The sequence below is a fragment of the Episyrphus balteatus genome, chromosome 2, assembly GCF_945859705.1.
Source record: "Episyrphus balteatus chromosome 2, idEpiBalt1.1, whole genome shotgun sequence".
Taxonomy (NCBI): Eukaryota; Metazoa; Arthropoda; class Insecta; order Diptera; family Syrphidae; genus Episyrphus; species Episyrphus balteatus.
Window position 1 is genome coordinate 10,060,968 of NC_079135.1, and position 19,813 is coordinate 10,080,780.

At 31.4% G+C, this 19,813-nt stretch overlaps 3 protein-coding genes across 3 annotated transcripts; 2 read left to right on the plus strand and 1 right to left on the minus strand.

Annotated features, from left to right (window-relative positions):
• The first annotated feature begins 414 nt into the window (after positions 1-414).
• On the plus strand, positions 415-18,523 carry LOC129908154 (mucin-17-like). Its single transcript, XM_055984477.1, has 5 exons — positions 415-1,259; positions 1,400-2,264; positions 5,502-6,961; positions 12,313-12,330; positions 15,439-18,523. The coding sequence occupies exons 1-5, from the start codon at positions 1,251-1,253 to the stop codon at positions 18,496-18,498; spliced, it is 5,412 nt and encodes a 1,803-aa protein (XP_055840452.1). The 5' UTR covers positions 415-1,250; the 3' UTR covers positions 18,499-18,523.
• Positions 5,106-7,207, plus strand: LOC129909163 (proteoglycan 4-like). The gene is made up of 2 exons (XM_055986162.1): positions 5,106-6,961; positions 7,036-7,207. Exons 1-2 carry the CDS (start codon positions 5,492-5,494, stop codon positions 7,078-7,080), a joined length of 1,515 nt encoding a protein of 504 aa, XP_055842137.1. The 5' UTR covers positions 5,106-5,491; the 3' UTR covers positions 7,081-7,207.
• LOC129909175 (uncharacterized) lies at positions 9,016-10,445 on the minus strand. The gene is made up of 2 exons (XM_055986185.1): positions 10,053-10,445; positions 9,016-9,786 (listed from the first exon to the last, which is right to left on the minus strand). Exons 1-2 carry the CDS (start codon positions 10,216-10,218, stop codon positions 9,146-9,148), a joined length of 807 nt encoding a protein of 268 aa, XP_055842160.1. The 5' UTR covers positions 10,219-10,445; the 3' UTR covers positions 9,016-9,145.
• Positions 18,524-19,813: the final 1,290 nt, after the last annotated feature.

Consider the following 19,813-nt stretch of genomic DNA (forward strand, 5'->3'; position numbering starts at 1 on the left):
TTTCGGTAACATTTTTTTTAATGAAAAATAGCCTATTTTTTCAAATTAAATTCGTCAAAAATCCAAAAATTAACTTTTTGCTAAAAAACCATTTAAAATAGGTGAAAAACATAACATAGTTTTCAACCAGGGGTTTTGATAGGAGGTCTACTTTTAACATAAATCGTAAGAAACCACGATTTTTGACACCTACGGCACTTTTTCGCCCCACCCAACCCATTTCCAAATTTGTTTGTGGGCAATTTTTGTTTCCCGCTTGCAAATACCATTTATCCTAAATTTTTCCACCACCCTTATCCTTCTAATAATTTTTTCAACTTTTGCCCTCTGAAAACCGAATTGGCACTGGTCTATTTTGCGCATCGAACGAAATACCTAATTCCCTATGGAGACCCACAGCCGATACCATTTCTTACTTCATCTTTTCCAATATTTCTGAGCAAATCTTTACTTGATGTAAGCGATTCTCTCACTTATTTATGTATAATATTTTGTATATAATGTACATCCAGTCATCATGGGGAACTGCGTCACAACTGTATGCCACCAAATTAAGGTCATTATCTCTGTGAAGAAACAAGAAACTTAGAGTAAAAAGTTGCTACAAAAAATCCCCAAACTTGAAGAAGACCAACTCATCTCACACGTAACGACTAATTTTAGGTGTGCTCTTTGGTGCTCGAAAAGACCTTTTCGTTCGGTCGAGGTTACTTTTGGGAGATATTTCTACAACAATGTTATATAGGTACCTACAATACCCATGGGTAGTATGCCAAACGTACAGTATCTACCTGTTGAATTCATCGGAACATTAAAACTTGAATCTTGAACCAAACAGAGAAACTGACAGGCACAAGAGTAGTCAGGGCAAAATAAGCAGCAATCCAGCTGTTCGAATAGTGGTCTTCCATTTACGGTGAACTCTCTGCTCTGGTGTATGCGATGACGCCGCGCCGCTTCGAGTCGTGCCTAAAGTACTTTGAGGCCAGTTCGCTGTGCGATTCTACTTAGAGGCTACGGTGTGTGTGTAGGTAGGCTATATTGCGACGCTGACTATAATGCTGGTATCTATATAAATTCCGTTGAAGCGATTATTATGGTGTTGATTGGATCGCTGCAGACTTATCTCGTTCCTCTCTCTCTTTGGTTCAGAATTGTTTTTACTGTGTGCGTTCGAATGAGACCAGTTTTCATTTTGAATGAGTCTCTCTTTTGGAGTTCAATAAGCAATCAACAGTTTCTCAGCAAACATGTGGAAGGTAAGAAGTTTTGTTTTGTGTGTGCTCCGCTCCCAGGCTTTAAAAATAGGGTCTTAAAATGATACCCGGGCATTTTGCATTTTTAAAGCCTAAGTTAAAAAATTACATAAACTAAATAAATATTTTTTTTTCAATTACAGTTTGACGAATGCAATGACTCCAAGGCCCGTAACCGGCTCCCTTTGGAGGCAAGAGTTCAAGCCATTAAGGCTTACGAAAAGACCCCTAATTACTCAAAAGTCGGTCTTATGTTTAAGTGCAGTTCCAAACAAATACGCACCATTATACAAAATAAAGAACAAATACTGGCCATGTATGAGTCTTTCCCAAAACAAATGACCGACGAAGACAAGCCTAGAGATAAAAGAAGACTTAAGAAAATCGGTTTACTGGGAACGGTTATGTATGAATGGTTCTTGAGAGCTCGTCGCAATCCAAGCATTTGCATAATTTCATACAAACTAATTCAAGATGTTGCTCTGGAGGTGAAAAAAATTATGAATGTCGAAAACTTCTATCCAAACAGTGCTTGGCTGTTGAATTTTCGTCAGAAATATAACATTACGGATACGGACATGAAAGTCCAGTCTAATGATCCAGGACCAATGAAATTGGATATTGAATCAATTATTGCTGATGTTGTGGTTAGGGAGAAAAATAACAATAGATATGCTGGGTCAATCTCGTCATCAAGTAGTACACACAATGAGGGTCGAAATAGAACAAGTGATTGCTCATCGATTGAGGACAATGATGACAATGGACCTCCCGCGAAAAATCCAAGACTTGAGCGAATTGGTGTCATTGAAATCGATAGTGATGAAGATGAAGATGAAGATGATGCTGATGTCAATGATGAAGATGGAAATTCTGTTATAAAGACTATCGATCAGGCATTGGTGCATTTAAAACCTTTGGAAGATTTTGCTTTGATGAGAGAAGACTACCGAGTTATTGGATTGATTTCACAACTAGAGGTTATCTTGAGAAGTTCAAAAGACAAATAGAACTGGAAACGGTTACTCAAAAAATTTACAAATATTCTTGTCTGTAATTTAATTTTAGTCTTAAAACTTAGATTTAGTACATACTTAAAGATTTAATAAAAATTAACTACTTTTAAAGAATATCTAATTGTTTTTTTTACATCTTGAAAAAAAAATCACTCGAAAGAAATATGCATTTCACTTTTCCTCCTTTCTGAATCCCGAGCGAAAACTTGGTTCATGTTTGAAAAATTGGTTTCTAGTTAATTATTTTATATTGGTTATGTCTTATGTACTTGTACAAAGAACTTTGTTCACTCAAATTTTGGGGACGAAATGGTTTTAAAATATCAGGTGCAAATATTTTTTGGAATTGTTTTAAGAAATATCTGTAATTTTTTGTGAAAAATTATATTTTTCGAAACCTCCCATTAAAGCTATTTAATTTTAGTTTAGGTTTTCTCGGAAAGTCTAGACCGATTGCAAGAAAAAAATCATAATTTGTTTTTTTATTTTCAAAAATAAAGATTTCGAATCGAATTTTTTTTTTTTGTTAAAAATGTACAAGTAAATGTAAAATTTCTAAGTTTAATTTTTATATTTTGTGCATAAGTTTTTTTTTAATATAACTAATAAGGAAAGTGTGTTTTTGTTTTTTTTAATAAGAAATAAAAATAAAATATTTTAATTTTCAAATGCATTTTATTTTATGGGCCCATTTAAAGGAGAATAATGTCCACAATTTGGATACGGGAAAATACTGGAAAAAGTTTTTTTTTGTTTTTGAAACCACGAAAAATTTTGTTTTACATGTATTTATATCCTTAGAATATCGAAAGACTGAACAAAAAATTGAAAAAAAAACATACAAAAATATTAACAATTTAAATTTTAATGAATGATGAACATACAGAATCAATTTCAACGAAATTTTAATGAATCAAAAATAAAATTTTGAAAAATAAAATATATTTTTAGAATGCTAAAATTTTGTAACTTCAATTTTTAGATGTTGATTAGTAATTACTACAAAAATAGTTTTTCTTTAAAAACGATTCGAATGATTTACAAAAATAATAACAAAAAATTAATTATAAAATAAAAATAGAAATTGCATATTTGTTTTGTAGCTGAATTTCTTTTAAAAAATTCTTTTGTAATTTCAAACTTTTATTATATAAAAAAAAAAAAAAACAAATTAATCATTCTTTCCCGACGTTTCGTTGAATATTTTCCAATTTTTCAAGAGTATTTTTTAGTTTTTTTTTTTTAGACTATGCGGTTTACATTTATTTTGGTCATGTGGCAAGTATCGTTAATTTTGGTCCTTTTAATTTTCCGAAACCCATTTTTTTGCATTGTTTATCATCGTAGGTAATTTCAGGTCTCATTGATATGGGAGAAGGGGGTATCGGGCACATTTGACTTTGAAAGGGGTACATTTGACAATAGTGGACAAAATCCCGCATCGTGTGCATTATATTTTTAAAACTATCAGCGGATCTTGCTCGTCTATTGTTTAATTAGAAAACAAAAATTTGGTTTTAAACAATCTACTAATCAATATAACGAAAAAAATAAATCAAAAAATTCATTTTCTAAAAAGAAGAAGAAAAAACAAAAAATCATTAAATATTTCAAAAAATCCCTCCATTTAAATCTTAATCAAAATTAATCGATGTCGATTTATTTTTAAATAATTTATTTAATAAATAATTCCCCAAAATCAACGTTAAACTGTGCCCACATTACAAAAGTCAAAAGTGCCCCGAAGGAGCCTCATAACTGTTTTTCTTTTTTTTTTCAATAACTAATACTATTTTTTTACAAAGCTGGTTTTAATTTACTTAACTTTAAGCAAAGTGCTATCAAAATATTGATTCACCATTAAAAAAAAATTTTTTATTAGGTTCTGAAATCGATTACATACCGGTGGTCAAAAATTAGATCAGATATACAGAAAACACGAAAACACGTGGTACTCCGCGAAAAGTTAATGAAAGACTGCGAAATTTCACAAAATTTCTTTAAATTAAATTAAGCTTCATTCTTCATCCAAACTTTTGTTTATTAAGGACACGATCATACCGAAAAACGCAAAGTCAAATGTGCCCCGGTGTCAAATGTACCCCCGCTTACCCTACCTCAGTTTTATATTAGGAAATGTTTACGTTTGGGGTATTCCATTCAAAAAGATTACCTACATAAATATTTCGTGAGCTAAACTAATTTTTTTTTCACTTAAGTAATTATTACCTGGAACAACTTCAAAAATTATTTAGTGCTTAAAAATAACTCTAATTACCTACCTACCTACTTTTTTTAAATTTTTTATTCGAATACCTACTCTCGTTAGTTAAAGTAGGTATCTACTTATATTTTTTAAAGAATAGGTAGGTAGGTACTTAACTTATAGTTTTATAAATTATTATGGCTTATACATTTCTACCTACACCTAATTACATAAGTACCTAGACCTACCTACTTATAATATAACTATAGTAACTTAAATATGGAATTAAACCCTAATAAAATTCACTTACAGTGTAAAACACTCCTAAATATCCTTAAAGCTTAAATAATAAAAGCAAAGGCAAGCATTTTATACAATTTATTTGGAAGATTACTAAAATCTGTGAAGGTTCATAAAATAAATTAAATGCATATTCGACTATTTTCATACTTAAAACCACTATCTACTAAAGCCACCCTGTGCGACCAATTTCCAACAAACCAATCAACCCTCAACCCATTACGATAAAAAAAAAAACATCTCACCATCACTCTGTCTATATACATCAAGCACCAACAATATCAACCGGTATGTTATGAGAAACGTCATATAGCTGAATAGCTGGCAATCAAATTCACAAAAAAACAAATACAAGTCACCTATAAAAATAATAAAAAAAAAAACAAATCTACTACACATGGAAAACAGATGCCTATGAAATGCAGATACAAATATAAGAGTAACCCTCTCTGGCTCTGCATGATTCTCTCTTGTCATTTAGCTGAATAGCTGACTAAATGAATTTGTATGTGCGCCAGTAAAAACAACACGGTTCGCCAAACGGTAGACACATAGACATATTCAGTCATACAGCTAAACTCTTCTTGTGTGTTGTGTAGAGCCTCCTGTAGAGCATTTTCATTCAGTTTGTTAAATTTTTGTTATTATCATCACGAGTGTGTGAATGTGCATGCAAGTATATATACCAACATACATATAACAAGCAATTTAAAATGCAAATAGTTATGGACATTGATATGGAAAAACGTAGCCTTCTGCTACGGGATTTCCAAAATGGACTTACACGTTTCCAGGCAAATGCAAATCTTAAAGAGAAATTTGGTGATTGTGTGGGGTATGGGGTTCGAACTTGTGAACGATGGTTTAACAAATTCAAAAAAGGAGATTTTGATTTGACAGTAAAACCACGTGATAAATGCTATAAGGATAGAACGTATTCAAAGAGAAAGAGACCAACAAAAGCAATTAAAAAAGTTGATGAAGTCACTTTTAAGCAACAACAACAACTAGAAACAACAACAGAATTGCAACCTGAAGCTGCAAAGAGCAATGAACAAAGTGCAAATGTTGAAAGTTTACTTACAAAAAAGCGTGAACTAACTGTATCTAAAGTTTCAGCTAAAAGTGGAGCTGCTGTTAAAAAACCTAGTACTGAACCGAATATAGTCACAAGACGACTTGTTAAAACTTCACTTCCGAAACTAATACCTGTTAACGATTCTCCAACTGCCGTACCAGCTGAAATGCCTAAATTAAGACCTCGGAGACCTCGATCTCAAGGAATTGAAATTAAGCTCCCTGATAGTGCGGCCAAGCGAATGTCTCCTCAAACATTAACAGAAAATCATAATATTGGAGGAGGGAATAGGAGCTCAAATAAGTCTGAAACAATCAAGAACACTCCCACTAAAGGGTCCAAAGCGGTTACAGTTCAGTTTCAGAATTTATCCCCGGAAATAGCAAAGAATACAGTCTGTACAAAATCTAAAGTTCAGAATCGAACACCCAAAAACTCTGTTAACAAGAATCCTAAAGTTGACAATAACGGACAAGTAGTCAAACCCAGCCTTTTGAAGAGTCAAAATCCAATAACCAAAAGATTGCCCCCCACAAATGGGATTTCGACAAATCCCAAAGTTACTAACAATCGACAAGTTGACAAAAGTCGTCTCTTAAAAAGTCAAACTCGAATTACTCCTCAAGGATTTGCCAATACCGATGGAATGTTAAAAATTACAAATGTTGCTCACATCGACAGCATGAGCCCAGAGAAAAGAAAAGAACAAACAACTCCAGATAAACGTTGCACACCTCCCCAGCAGACTCCCCTTTCGCCGTTAAATAACCCAACGGGTGTTATTTACCTTAATCCACAAGAAATATTTCGATCGAGTTTTGGCGGTTTTGGAAGTCTACCATCGAAACGACAACTTCCCTCTGAGAAATACTATAAAAATCCAAAACGAGTGTCACTACAACCAACACCACTTCCTCCGGCACCAATGACAATGCCAACTCCGCCGCCAGAAGATTCTGTTGTACTTAGCGACAGCGATGGGGATGATTTGGTTTTTCCTGAAAATACTGCTCTGCCTGCACCAAAAATAAAAACCGACACATTTACAACATATTGGGATTTGGAAAGTGGCAAACCAATACCTATAAATGGAGAAGTGGAACCGGTATGTTTCAAAGAATTTATTATTTTCAGTGGCAAGAGTATTTTAAGATTTTTGTTCTTTTTTCATCCCTCTAGGTTTTGCCCAAGGCTACAGTTCCCTCTATTATTGAAATCGACTGAAAATGGGAGTGAGAAAAATGATTGTTGACGAAATCTATTGTTTTCCAGCTATTAAGTTAAAACAGGGTGTTTTTTGTGATTCCTTAAAAAAGTGTTATTTTTTGAAATAAAGATAAATTTAATCGTTGATGTTGTTACTTGTTTTTAGTGTGAAGTTTAACAATTACAATGAGTAAATAGTAACTTTTATCACTGCTGGTATGGGCTCGTATGGTAATGGTTCTGGACTGGTATTGCTTGCCTACAAAATCAAATCACTGAAATGACGTTTCTCTTTTTTATAATTTCTTATGTGATAACTTCTTTGAACCTCGGCTGCATACACGAAAAAGCATGACTCATCTGAATCTGATCTGGTATAAAATAGATTGCAATTTCAATACTGAGTTATGAAAGGTTTCTTAAAAACAATGCACTTCGACAAAATGTTTATTATAGGTGAAGGAATTTTTTTTAGAATGGAAAGATAATGAAAAAAAATTAGAGGTTGATATGGATTTTTTTCTATGGCCCAAATATTCAAAATAAGAATTTTTGAACAACACAATATATTTTTTATATTTTAAGAATTTAAATTCAATCCTAAGTGGGCTTGAGGTCTTGTTTAATTTTTGACTATTTCTTACTCCGAAGTTTCGACTGTGTTTACAGTCTTCTTCAGGGCTAATTATTTAGAAAATTAAAAAATCGTGATAAATGCTAAAAATCTAATTTTCTGTACTTACAGAATATTTTGTCTTTTAATCTTAAGAATTCAATCTTAAGAACTTCTAGCTTTGGTTGGTTTTTCTTTGCTTTTATTGATTATATTTTAAGGTTATTTTTGAGTGGTGTTTTTTCAGATGTCTTATGAAATGTTGAAGCAATTGTTAGGACGGGACGGTATGAAAACCACAAATACTGTGCACAGTCAACAAAATCTGCTACATGCCAAGACGGACTTGTAGGCGCCATTTTTTTCTTATTCATTAACATCGTAAGGTCATTTTTAGTTGTTATCCGAACTTTCTTTTTACGAATACATAACTTTATACCTACATCTTCATATAACGCAAGTAAACATAAATCTCGGGTTGGGTCCGGTATCTCGATTTTCATAATCCTGGGGTCAAATCGTCTTATACGTTAACGAGTAACTCGTGAGCGGAATCTACAAACGGGTTTAAAAAGTAAAGAAAATATAGGTATATCTTATTTTAATATAAATTAAGCTGTTTGAAATCACGAAAACATACATTAGGACATTATAGGTATTAATAAAATAAAATTTCACCAAAAGAGTTGAAAACACCAGCATTGCATACCATTGATTTAAAAAAAAATAATTCCTCAAATTAGAATAGGTAATATGGGAATAAAATTAGATGTTATAATTAAAACGACGTTATTAATAATAAAACTCTTAAAATGTATAAAAAAAAATTTTAAAAAAATCTTGCCAAAAGTTGGACTCGAATCCACGCCATTTTCAATCCCATATCTTTTATGAAGCAACATGCAACATTGCTCCTTGAGTCAGACGTCTTAGATCGCTCGGCCATGCGCACATAGGGATTGACGAGGTCAAATTTGTCACGCAATTACAATTACGTTCTGTTTGCTAACGTATGTATGCCGTCATCATAATCTCTGTGCTCGTTTAATGTATCACGTAATTGTCTTTCGTACACTTGAGGTTTCGTCAACGGATGCGACGATTTGGCTGTTTTTTAAATTCCCGCTTTTGAAATCCCGTTTTTTACCATCCCGTTTATTAAACTTTCGTTTTTATCACAGTACACAGTGTACTTTGCGTTTTTATAACCCGCTTTTGGAATCAACACAAGTTGTTTTATTTTCAAAAACCCAGCAATTTTTTTGGAAAAAAAAAACAAAATTTATAAAAAATTCTTTTCTTTTATTTAATATTTTTAAAATTTATTTTAATTTATGCTTTTTTATAAAACCAATAACTATTGTAGCAGTACCTAAATTTGGACTCCATAAATGCAATACAAATTAAGTTTTTTTTTTCTTTTTATTATAAAAATTTTAACAATTATAATTTAATTTATTTTAACATCTATTATTCTAGTATTTGAATGCAATTCGCTGCAAGTGCATTCTTCTTTTGATTCTCAGCTTCTTCTTCTGCCTCGAGTATAGCTGAAAAAAGTTTCATCTTTACAGTCCGCTGCAAAGCTTGTGGCAATTGACTTGTAGACGCATACATGGCATCGAAAAACATTTTTAAACTATTCGTATTACTATCAACTTTTTCGTTCTTAGGGTCAATTGCTTCAGGTAAAATAATATCTTCATAGCTTTCTACATCCGATCCGGTGTTAGTTTCGACATCAGTTTCGATTTTTGTTGGCAAAGTTCCATTTGTTTCAAGTTCTGTAACATTCTGTGGTAAATTGTCTTGGCTATCACTCCAATATTGTATTGTAGAAAATTCTCTAGTTGATGTTGTGTCATTTAAACTCGCAGTATTAATTTCATCTAAATTTTGAATTATACCTGCTTCAATGGTAGTGGGTTTAATACCGTTTTCGGTATTATTGTGAGATTTTTCATCATCCTTTCGGATATTTAGATACGGATCGAGAAAATTCATTTTTCTTAAAAACCATGTATGCGTTCTTCTAAGATTGTGTTTAGGATTTTTTCGATAAGCGACGTAAGTGTCGTATAATTTTTGCCAAGTAGCTCTCGCTAATGCACCTTTATTAGATAAAATTAAATATTTAAGTAAAAAGTTAGTAAAATTAGTAAGTTTAGTTTCAGTAAAAAAACTAAATACAAAATATAATTTATTGCTTAAAATAAATTATAAATTGATGGAGTAAAATTTTATATTCTCATTAAATAATTTTTATTTCTAACTTTAAAAAACTAAAATATCTTTAAATACTTAATTGTAAACTGAAACACCCTGTTCTTTTTGTTTTTAAATACACACACACACACACAAACCCACATAAACTTACCATTTTTAATTCCACACTCTTCAGCCACCTGAGACCAAATTCTGTCTCTTGATTTTAAATTTTCATACGACAAATGTATTGGATCGTATAATGATTTATGTGCTCTAACAGAAGCAATAATTTTGTATTTTTGTTTTGTGCCATCACTTGCTTTCACACGCGGCATATTTGTTTATTTTACAGAAAAAAAATCGTTTAAATTAAATGTTATAAAATGCAATTACTTTAAAAACAAATACTATTCAGCTGGAGTCTAATACAATAATAAAAACAAATCACTCTCGCCAACTGTGTGAAGTGTGACAGTGTGCCTCTCTCAAAGCAAGCGATTCGAGTAAGTTTAAAGTATGTATCTCGGGGATGCTCTTTTTTAATATTCTTGGTGTCGAAGTGCTGCCATTGTGTGTATAAGATGTTTGTAGTTTTAAATTTTTTTTTTGAATTCGCGTGATTGTACTTACAAATTCTCAAAGTGTGAAGATACCTATCCCATATAAAAAATCCGAACATAAAAGTTTTAATAATAATATAATAACGGCATTGTAAAGAAATATGGTGATAAAAACCTCTGTATTACTTCCTACCCCAAGTTGGGGTAGAATTATTTTACTAAAAAAATTCTATTGCTATGGCAACACTGAGTTCACATATTTCTGTGGTCTCTCTTTTTATTTTTCAAAACAGTCTGCAGGTCTGCACACCAGACGCCACACATTGACGATTTTTTGAAAATAAACGAAAAAAAACTCATGTATTTTTTCTCTTATAATAAACTTGAGTATATTTGTGTTAGGTATGATTGAAGAGATTCATTTGGAAGAGACAACAATCAACAACTGGTATGACGTTTTTCCCAGAGATACATTCTGGGTATCTCTGGGTTTTGCGTTCCTTTAATAAGGAGAAAATCAATTTAATATTGATATCAAATTAATATCTATGTAACTACATGGATTGATGCTTAAAAAAACAGTTGAATCAAACTTTGATGTGTAATATTCTTTTGAAATTTGGGTAAAAAATGCATTGAGTAAGTATGTATTTGTTTGCCTTTGAAGAAGTGATCGATTTTAAAATTACAGTGCCGTCGCTGTGTACTGTTTGCTTAACATAAGCTTGGTAGGTAGTTACAAACCACAGTACACATTATGTGTACTTTGGTTACAAACTTGTGAAGTAGGTAGTGAATTAATTATAGGTCTATGAAAAAAACATATTTGTGCAGATGTATGGGTGTAATAAGTTAAGGTGGATTGAGTCAAATAAAAAGCCTAATTAGTTTTTGTTTTTGGAAGATCCTAAAAATGTGACAATCAGTAGGTTCTGCAACAATGACGGTCACTAATAACCTTAGCCAATTCGAAAGGAATATTTCTTCACGAGTGGTGAATTAGTTCACGTAAACTTCGTATTAAAGCACGAAGAATTAAAGAAAAACGATATACATACCTACCTATAATTTAGACTTTTATTATCACAGGTGCAAGAGATTTTACTTAATTGAAATTTATTCAAAAGAAGAGAAGACAACCTTTTCAGAAAATATTATTGCTTGGTCTGGAATAAGATAAATTAGCTGTCAGTAGAAAAGGTTTAAAACTATCTATAATTTTTTTTCCTATATAGACGCTGTGAACGGGGTTTCTTGTGGTTGGTTTTGACAGATTTTAAGTATAAATTTCATAAAAATTTGGCACCCATGTGAATTATAAATTTACACTTATTCGGCGCTGTGAAGAAAGCAATCATAGTTGCGTTTCCACGGTCGCGTTTTTTTACTTCTTCGTACTTAATGCTGCTACTTTTGAAATCGAGTTATAGTAGTGGAAAGCAACTTTTAGTACTAAGCAGTAGATAAATGTGCACAGCTCATATCAGTCGGTGCTGTTGATTTTGTTTAAACTTTTCCACAAACGACAGCCCTGATAATTCCTTTCTCAATTTAAACTATCCTATGCCTGTCATGCCTTCTCTTTTTATCTTCTTCAATGAGATGAGAAATAAAGAGAAAACCAATAAGTAAGAAAGAGATGCAAAATTAATAAAACCTTTCGTTTCCACTTTTAAATGTGATATCTGTAGTCCGTTTCATAACACTATCTTGCTCAGTTACATTTTGAATTTGAGAATTTGCACTACTGTCTCACAATATTCAACAATTTATCATCTTGAAAATTGTGTATATATTCGATTATTATTTTTTCAGTGCTCCCACTTGTTTAAAAACAGATATATATATTGAAAGTAAAACTGAAACAACACAGGCGAATATCAACACGTGAGTACTGATTGCATTAATTTTAGTGATTTTTTTTAATCAAAATTTATTTTAACTGTGCAATCAAATCAAATAAGGGTGCATACTTAAGGTTTCTGAATATGGATTACATTTCGCTTTCAAAACTATGCATAAGTAACTTGTGTTAAGAACTTTAAGAGACTAGAAGTGTTTATTTTAATGAGAACAAATCAAGCAGGGCCTATAAAAGTTTGAAATTACATAGAGATCAGGGGTCGAATCACCGCACACGATTACGATCATACGTTTACGTTTTGACATTTGCTCTCTCTATTTAATCAGTTGAAAAAGATATGAACAAACAGCAACCATACGTTAACGAACATATGCCGTAATTCGACCCCAGATTTTGTATTGATTTTTACAGATGTATCCTTAACAAAATCTAAGCTTTCTGCATGATATTTTAAGTTTTCCAGCCAGAAAAATTACTAAAATAAGTTTGAAAATGTTCAATTTTGCATTTTTACGCGATCTTACTTGAAACTAAAATTCATAGGAATAAAGTGGCACCACTGAAATTTAATTGTTCCTAATTAGATATAATTTAAGAGAGAAAACAAAATCATACATATAGACAAGACATAACTTCTTAAAACTCCGTGCTTTATTTATTATCAAAGACCAAAGCTGCATTTTTGAAGTTTTAAGTTTAAAATAACTTCACTTGGATTGGAAGCATGCAAAAAGTACTTTTTATTTCATTTTGCAAGTGATTTATTAAGAAACAAAAAGTGTGTAAATCTTTGTCAGTAGGCAGAGATACTCTGTCAGTAGGTATACATATATGGTAATGGTAATAACATGAAATAAAGAGATGCTAAAGAGAATTTTGCATCGTGGTCGTGGCTTACATTTGGTAGTTGTATTGCCAGCGGTGCATACTTGAGAAATATAGTAAGGTAAACAACTAAATATCTTTTCACTGAGACTTGCAGTTTGGTATCAGAAACTTAATGGTACTAAATGAATTAATTAAAAACTAATACATTTTTTGGAATAACAATAGAAGGCCACAGTACTTAGGAGGAAAGATACTAAATTAATCACAAAGTTGCAGTATTCCAAAACGCAGCTGAAAAATCATGTCGAATTTTCGACACAGACAAACTGACAGAGTTGTGGCTTGTGGACAACATTTCGATCGTTTATATTGTTTAGCATTTACAAAATAATTTCAGTAAACAAAATACTTAAATAGTTTCAAGGGTAGTTTCCCTATTTTAGTAATCATTTCAGGGCCTTAAACGAAAAATGTACATAAACCCATTTCGGCAATTATCATCATGTATGTACATAACAAACACCACATATGGACAAATTGGAAGTTCTTTATATAAAATTTAACCCACAAATATTATTTTTTTTTACATTCTCGGAAATAACTCAAACGTTTTACAATTATTAGACCAGGGTCGATAATTTTTGAAACCAAAAAAAATCATAGTAGAATGAAACCCATTGGAAAAGGAGGTGAATATGATGAAAATTAAAGGAAAAATAAATTACGGGCGAGCCGAGTTCGGGAAGTGGGTGGGTTGAGTTTTTAATGGTAGAAAATGGTATATCTCGATTTCCGACAAAACTACAAATCCTGTAGAAAAAAGTTGTATCGCAAAGTTATAGGTAATAAAAAGATCTACAACTTTTGTTTCAACAATTTTTTCACATAACCTCAAAATTTATGTAAAAAATTCAAAAAACCGAGTTTTTGGTTTTTTATTTTTATCTTTTTCAAAAACAAAAATTTTTCTACGAAATTTGGTGAAAACTTACCTTATTATGTCCCAAATACACTGTAATTTATTTGATTTAAAATATTAATTTGTTCACCTTATTTTGACTTAATACCAAAAATACACCCTAATTTTCAATCGAAAATTCACGTGTCAAAATATCAGCTTTTTTCAAAAAGTCGGTGAGCATGACGTTCATTAAAATGTCTATTTTCTGATGATGTAAAAAAAATCTAACATTAGTATACTATAGAACATGTTCTAGTAAAATTCAAAAAATGAAAAAAGCTTGAATTCGAAAAAAAATTTTTATCTTTATTTACAATTTTGGCCTATTTATTCAAATTTACACTTTAATTACTCAAAAAACGTAAGATTTCATGTAACATTGATTAATCTTACGTTTTTTGAGTAATTAAAGTGTAAATTTGAATAAATAGGCCAAAATTGTAAACAATGATAAAAAAAATTTTCGAATTCAAGCTTTTTTCATTTTTGGAATTTTACTAGAACATGTTCTATAGTATACTAATGTAAAATTTTTTTTAACATCATCAGAAAATAGACATTTTAACGAACGTCATGCTCACCGACTTTTTGAAAAAAGCTGATATTTTGACACGTGAATTTTCGATTGAAAATTAGGGTGTATTTTTGGTATTAAGTCAAAATAAGGTGAACAAATTAATATTTTAAATCAAATAAATTACAGTGTATTTGGGACATAATAAGGTAAGTTTTCACCAAATTTCGTAGAAAAATTTTTGTTTTTGAAAAAGATAAAAATAAAAAACCAAAAACTCGGTTTTTTGAATTTTTCACATAAATTTTGAGGTTATGTGAAAAAATTGTTGATACAAAAGTTGTAGATCTTTTTATTACCTACAACTTTGCTATACATTTTTTTTCTATAGGATTTGTAGTTTTGCCGGAAATCGAGATATACCATTTTTTACCATTAAAAACTCAACCCACCCATTTCCCGAACTCGGCTCGCCCGTAATTTATTTTTCCTTTCATTCTTATCATATTTCCCTCCTTTTCCAATGGGTTTCATCCTACTATGATTTTTTTGTACTTTTTAATGTTTTTGAAGGCATCGGCACTGGTCTATATTTTATGTGAAAGCTTTGAAATTTGATTGATGTAGGTAAAGAATTTCAAAGAATAGGAAAAACCTCTTTTTTACTATTTTTCCAAAATGTAATCTTTTATAATTTGTATGTTATGACTTTATAATATATCTTTTTATTAAACTGTATAAAAAGTGTAGAATTATTCCTCATATGTGTACACAATAATCATATTGAACTGCATAACGTATTTCTTTTGTTTTTTTTTAATATTTCAGAACAAAATGCATCTTAGATCTTCAAAGCATAATATTGAAGTTACAAGTTATGATGTTGATTTTTTGGAAACACTTATATACGAATGGATACGACGTTCAATGTTTTTTACGAATTTCCGTCTCTCAAGTACATTGCTTAAGGCAATCGCATTTAAATTCAAATCAATTTTAAATTTAGAATCATTTACTCCAACCGATGAATGGATAGAGAAATTTCGAATAACTTATAATTTAAAAGAAGTTGATACATCACAATTAGATGATATTGGTTGTAAAATTGGAAAATCTGTAGGCCCGGCAGATATTTTCAATGATTTACAACCTCAGTGGGTTGCTTTAGATCCTAAATCCATTAATGAAACATTCGATGCGACAAAGCTTTCTACAAGTATTTATAAGCCAGCTGTTGATGTTAAAGCATCTACTCCAGTTGAAAAAATAATTAAAAGAACAGAAGTGATAAATAAAACTATGACAAAGGATTCTAAATCAATTAAAGGAACTGATAAATTAATTATGGATTCAAAAACAACATTAGCAGCATCACAAAAACAACCAACAACTTTAGCTAAAAAAACTCCAATACTAACAAGGTCATCAACAAAAATACCAACAATTTCAGCCCAAAAAACTCCAATACTCTCAGCACCATTACAAAAAATATCAGAAACTATGAAAAAAGATCCTAAATTGATTAAAGGATATGATAAAACGTTCGTTCTGACATCAAATAATAATCCAGGTGATGATGTTCGAAAAGCGGCTCCTAATGAAGATATAATAAAAGCAACAGCAGTGATAAAAACAACAGCTATCAAAAAGGGGGCACACGGAAGTATTTCTGGAAACGAAGAAAAGAAAAATGAAATTATGAAAGAAGATGTTTCGAAAGATAAGTCAAAAGATAATATCCCACAATCTTATAGCTATGAATCCGACAGTAGCTTAGATAAATTTGACACAAACGAAGAACAAATAATGGATATTGAAGATGAGCTCCCAGTGTGTACTATATTTGGAAGAAAAACCGTACAGAATGTAGCCAACATTGTATCCGATAACAAATCTAAAAATGAAACATTTCAACCAATGATAGTGTGTACTGATCCTAAAAATCCAAACCATAATACCATAACGCTTACAGAAAAAAATCAAACATTTACAAGTATTGTAAAAGAGGTAGAAAAACCTAAAGATGTTATTGATTTAAAACAATTGGAAACTGATGCAAATACTTCAAGTCCTGGTGAATTCATAGACCAATATATAAAAGTACTTTCGCGTGTTCCCGATGATAAGGTCACTTACTCTTCAAATAAACTATTCAGACCGTTGCCATTGAAAGCAAGGAGAACAAAATGTAAAATTGTTAAGCCTGATTTAGACAGTTCAGATTCAAAGCCAATTGATTTGGAAGATTCAGGTTCGGTCGCTGAAAACTCAAAGCCGATTGAATCGGAAGATTCAGCTTCAGTAGCCAAAAAGCCAGTTGAAAAAAATAAACGGAAGCGAAAATATATACAAACTTTGGCTGCTGAGTCAACAAAAGATACGAATGCACCTACAAAAACAAAAGCAGTTGATCAAACCCCCACAACAGGATTGCCAATATTGAATTCACCAGTTAAATCACAACCAAACATACAAACAACAACAACAGAATCACCAAAATTGCTTATCCCACAGCCACAGCCAGTTGAATCAGTACCAACCGAACAGACAATAACATCAAATAATACACCTGCATCGCCAATACCTTATTCCCCACAGCTGCAAGTTCAATTTCTTCCAAACAATCAAACGGAAATATCAAATGAAATGGCTTTACAAACACAACAACTATTGTGGAATCCATCGGTTTTTCCAATAAATAATACAACACCTAATTTTGCAGGGGACACAATATTAGAAACACAACCAGGGGGAATATTCTATACCATTCAAATGCCACCATCTGATCAAAATCTACCACTAACAATGCCATACATTTCATCAATACCAACAAATTTCCAAACTCAAGCAATGGCAATGCCAATAGTCTACCAATTGAATTCACCAATTCAATTTCAAACAACTGGTTCAGAAATTTCACCAACATTTTTAAACTTACAACAATCCCCATTAATACAACAAACACCTTTTGTACAAACAATAGATACATTACAGCAAACATTACCAACAACAAATTTTCCAAATTGTACTCAAAATCAATTTATACCAACAATAACAACGCAAAGTCAACAATCTTTATTCACAAATATACCAACAACTCCAATTAAATCAATACTCGAAACGATATCATCAAACTCAAACATAACAATAAAACCAATAGAAACTGATCCTGTAAAGAACATACCACCAAAAACTCAAAAAACAGCCCACATAACTATCACACCGATGGTTACAAATTCAACAACAACTTCTAACACAAAAAGAATAACACCAATTCCAGTCGAGAGGTTATTAACAAAAAATCATACGACACCGAATACTGGACGTTTGCAAAATACTCCTTCTCTACAAACATCAACAATATCAGCGTCACAAAAACTGGCAACAATTCCTGTCCAAAAAACTCCAATACTATCAGGGCCATCAACAAAAATACCAACAATTCCAGTCAATAAAACTCCATTAATTTCAACACCAACACAAAAAATACCAACAATTTCAGCCCAAAAAACTCCAAATTTTTCAGCACCATCACATAAAATATCAACAAATGCAGCGCAAAAAACTCCAATACTATCGGCGCCATCAACAAATATACCACTAACTATCGCCCAAAAAACTTCAATACCTTCAAGGTCATCACCAAAACCAATACCATCGCCACCATCAACACTAAATTCAACAACGAACTCAAATGCAACAAACACAATGCCAGTCAGGTGTGACAGTTTAACAAGGAAAAACCAAGGAACACGGTTCGCTAAAAGGGAACCGCTAAAAACTAAAGAGGAAGCTATTAAATATATAAAGCTGATGGAAGATTTTGCGATGTTAAATGAAGATTTCCGTTTGATAGGTTTTCTTGAAAGGCTTCAAAAGCAAGTATGAGTGAAGAAAATATTTGTTACTTTTATTCTTGTAATTAAATAAAAATATAATTTTATAGAAAAAAAAATTTAGTTCGAGTTTATTTTCCATAAAAAAAGAAAAACTTGTGGCCATGAGTTATTTTACAATAAAATGTATGTATATTGTTTTTCAGGTTTATTATTTTTATTGTTTTCTGACTAGGATTTTAAAAGCTGACTTGTGTTATTGTTAAAAATATTATAGCTGCAATTTTTATGAGACAAAATTCATGAAAATACCCCTGTCAAAAATACCCCTGTTACAATTAAGTTGCATTTTATCAAACAAAACAGAGAGAAGTTTTTTTTGTTTGCTAACAATGGTTTTGGTTCACTAAGAAAATGCTGAGATAGTTCTCGAATCTAGCGACTAGAATTTTGTATTCATTTATTCCACGAAGGCATATCGGAACTTTTTAAAGGTTTTTTTTTTTTTTGTTTTCTAAACAATAGCCTTGTTTACTTTTCTAACCTTTTTATTTTTAACTCTCACTGTAATGTTGCTTCTATTGTCATATGTATATTTGAAATTAAGAGGACCTTACTTGGCTTGCACATTCAAAAAGAAGTCTTACAAACACCGTTTAGATAGGTTTCGTTAGGATTCGAAAACTCCTTAGAATAGCATTTGAAAAAATCCTAAGCAGAATTAGCCCTGCTACTTTATTGTCATAGTAAGATTTAAAATTAAGCTCCCCTGCAATTTAGCACCCATCAGAGGTCAAAATTAAACTACATTGCCATCTCCTCAATAGAAGATCGATAGCTGCTAACGGCAGTAATGGAGTTTTAGAAGACTGATTCAACGGTCAAATGTTGCGATTCCCAGTACTTTCAACGTCAGTCGTCTCGATGGCTCTTAGCAAGAACTTGAATATACCCAATTAGCAACCATGATATACTGGCCAAAATGATACGTATTAAAATGAATTTTTAAATAAGATGCATTAAATATTGTTGCAGAATTTTGATGGACAAAACTAATTTTCTAATCACAAATCAAACTGATTCCTGTTTTATGAAAATCTTGTTTTTTTTTTAAACTCAATTTTTAACTTGAAACTTTATAGATCTTGTTTTAACGCAGAACAAGTTTTATAAAAAGTTCTGTCTAGCATGTAATAGCCCACACAAAGGAGAATGGGCGTTTTGGACGTTGAGCGGCCATTTATGAAATTGGTATCAAATGAAAGAGCTAAATCTTATGAAAAACTTTTACATTGGAAGTTTCGCTGTATTGCTTTAAGAATGCAAGATATTGCAATATTAGTATTGTTAATACATCGTTTAATGTG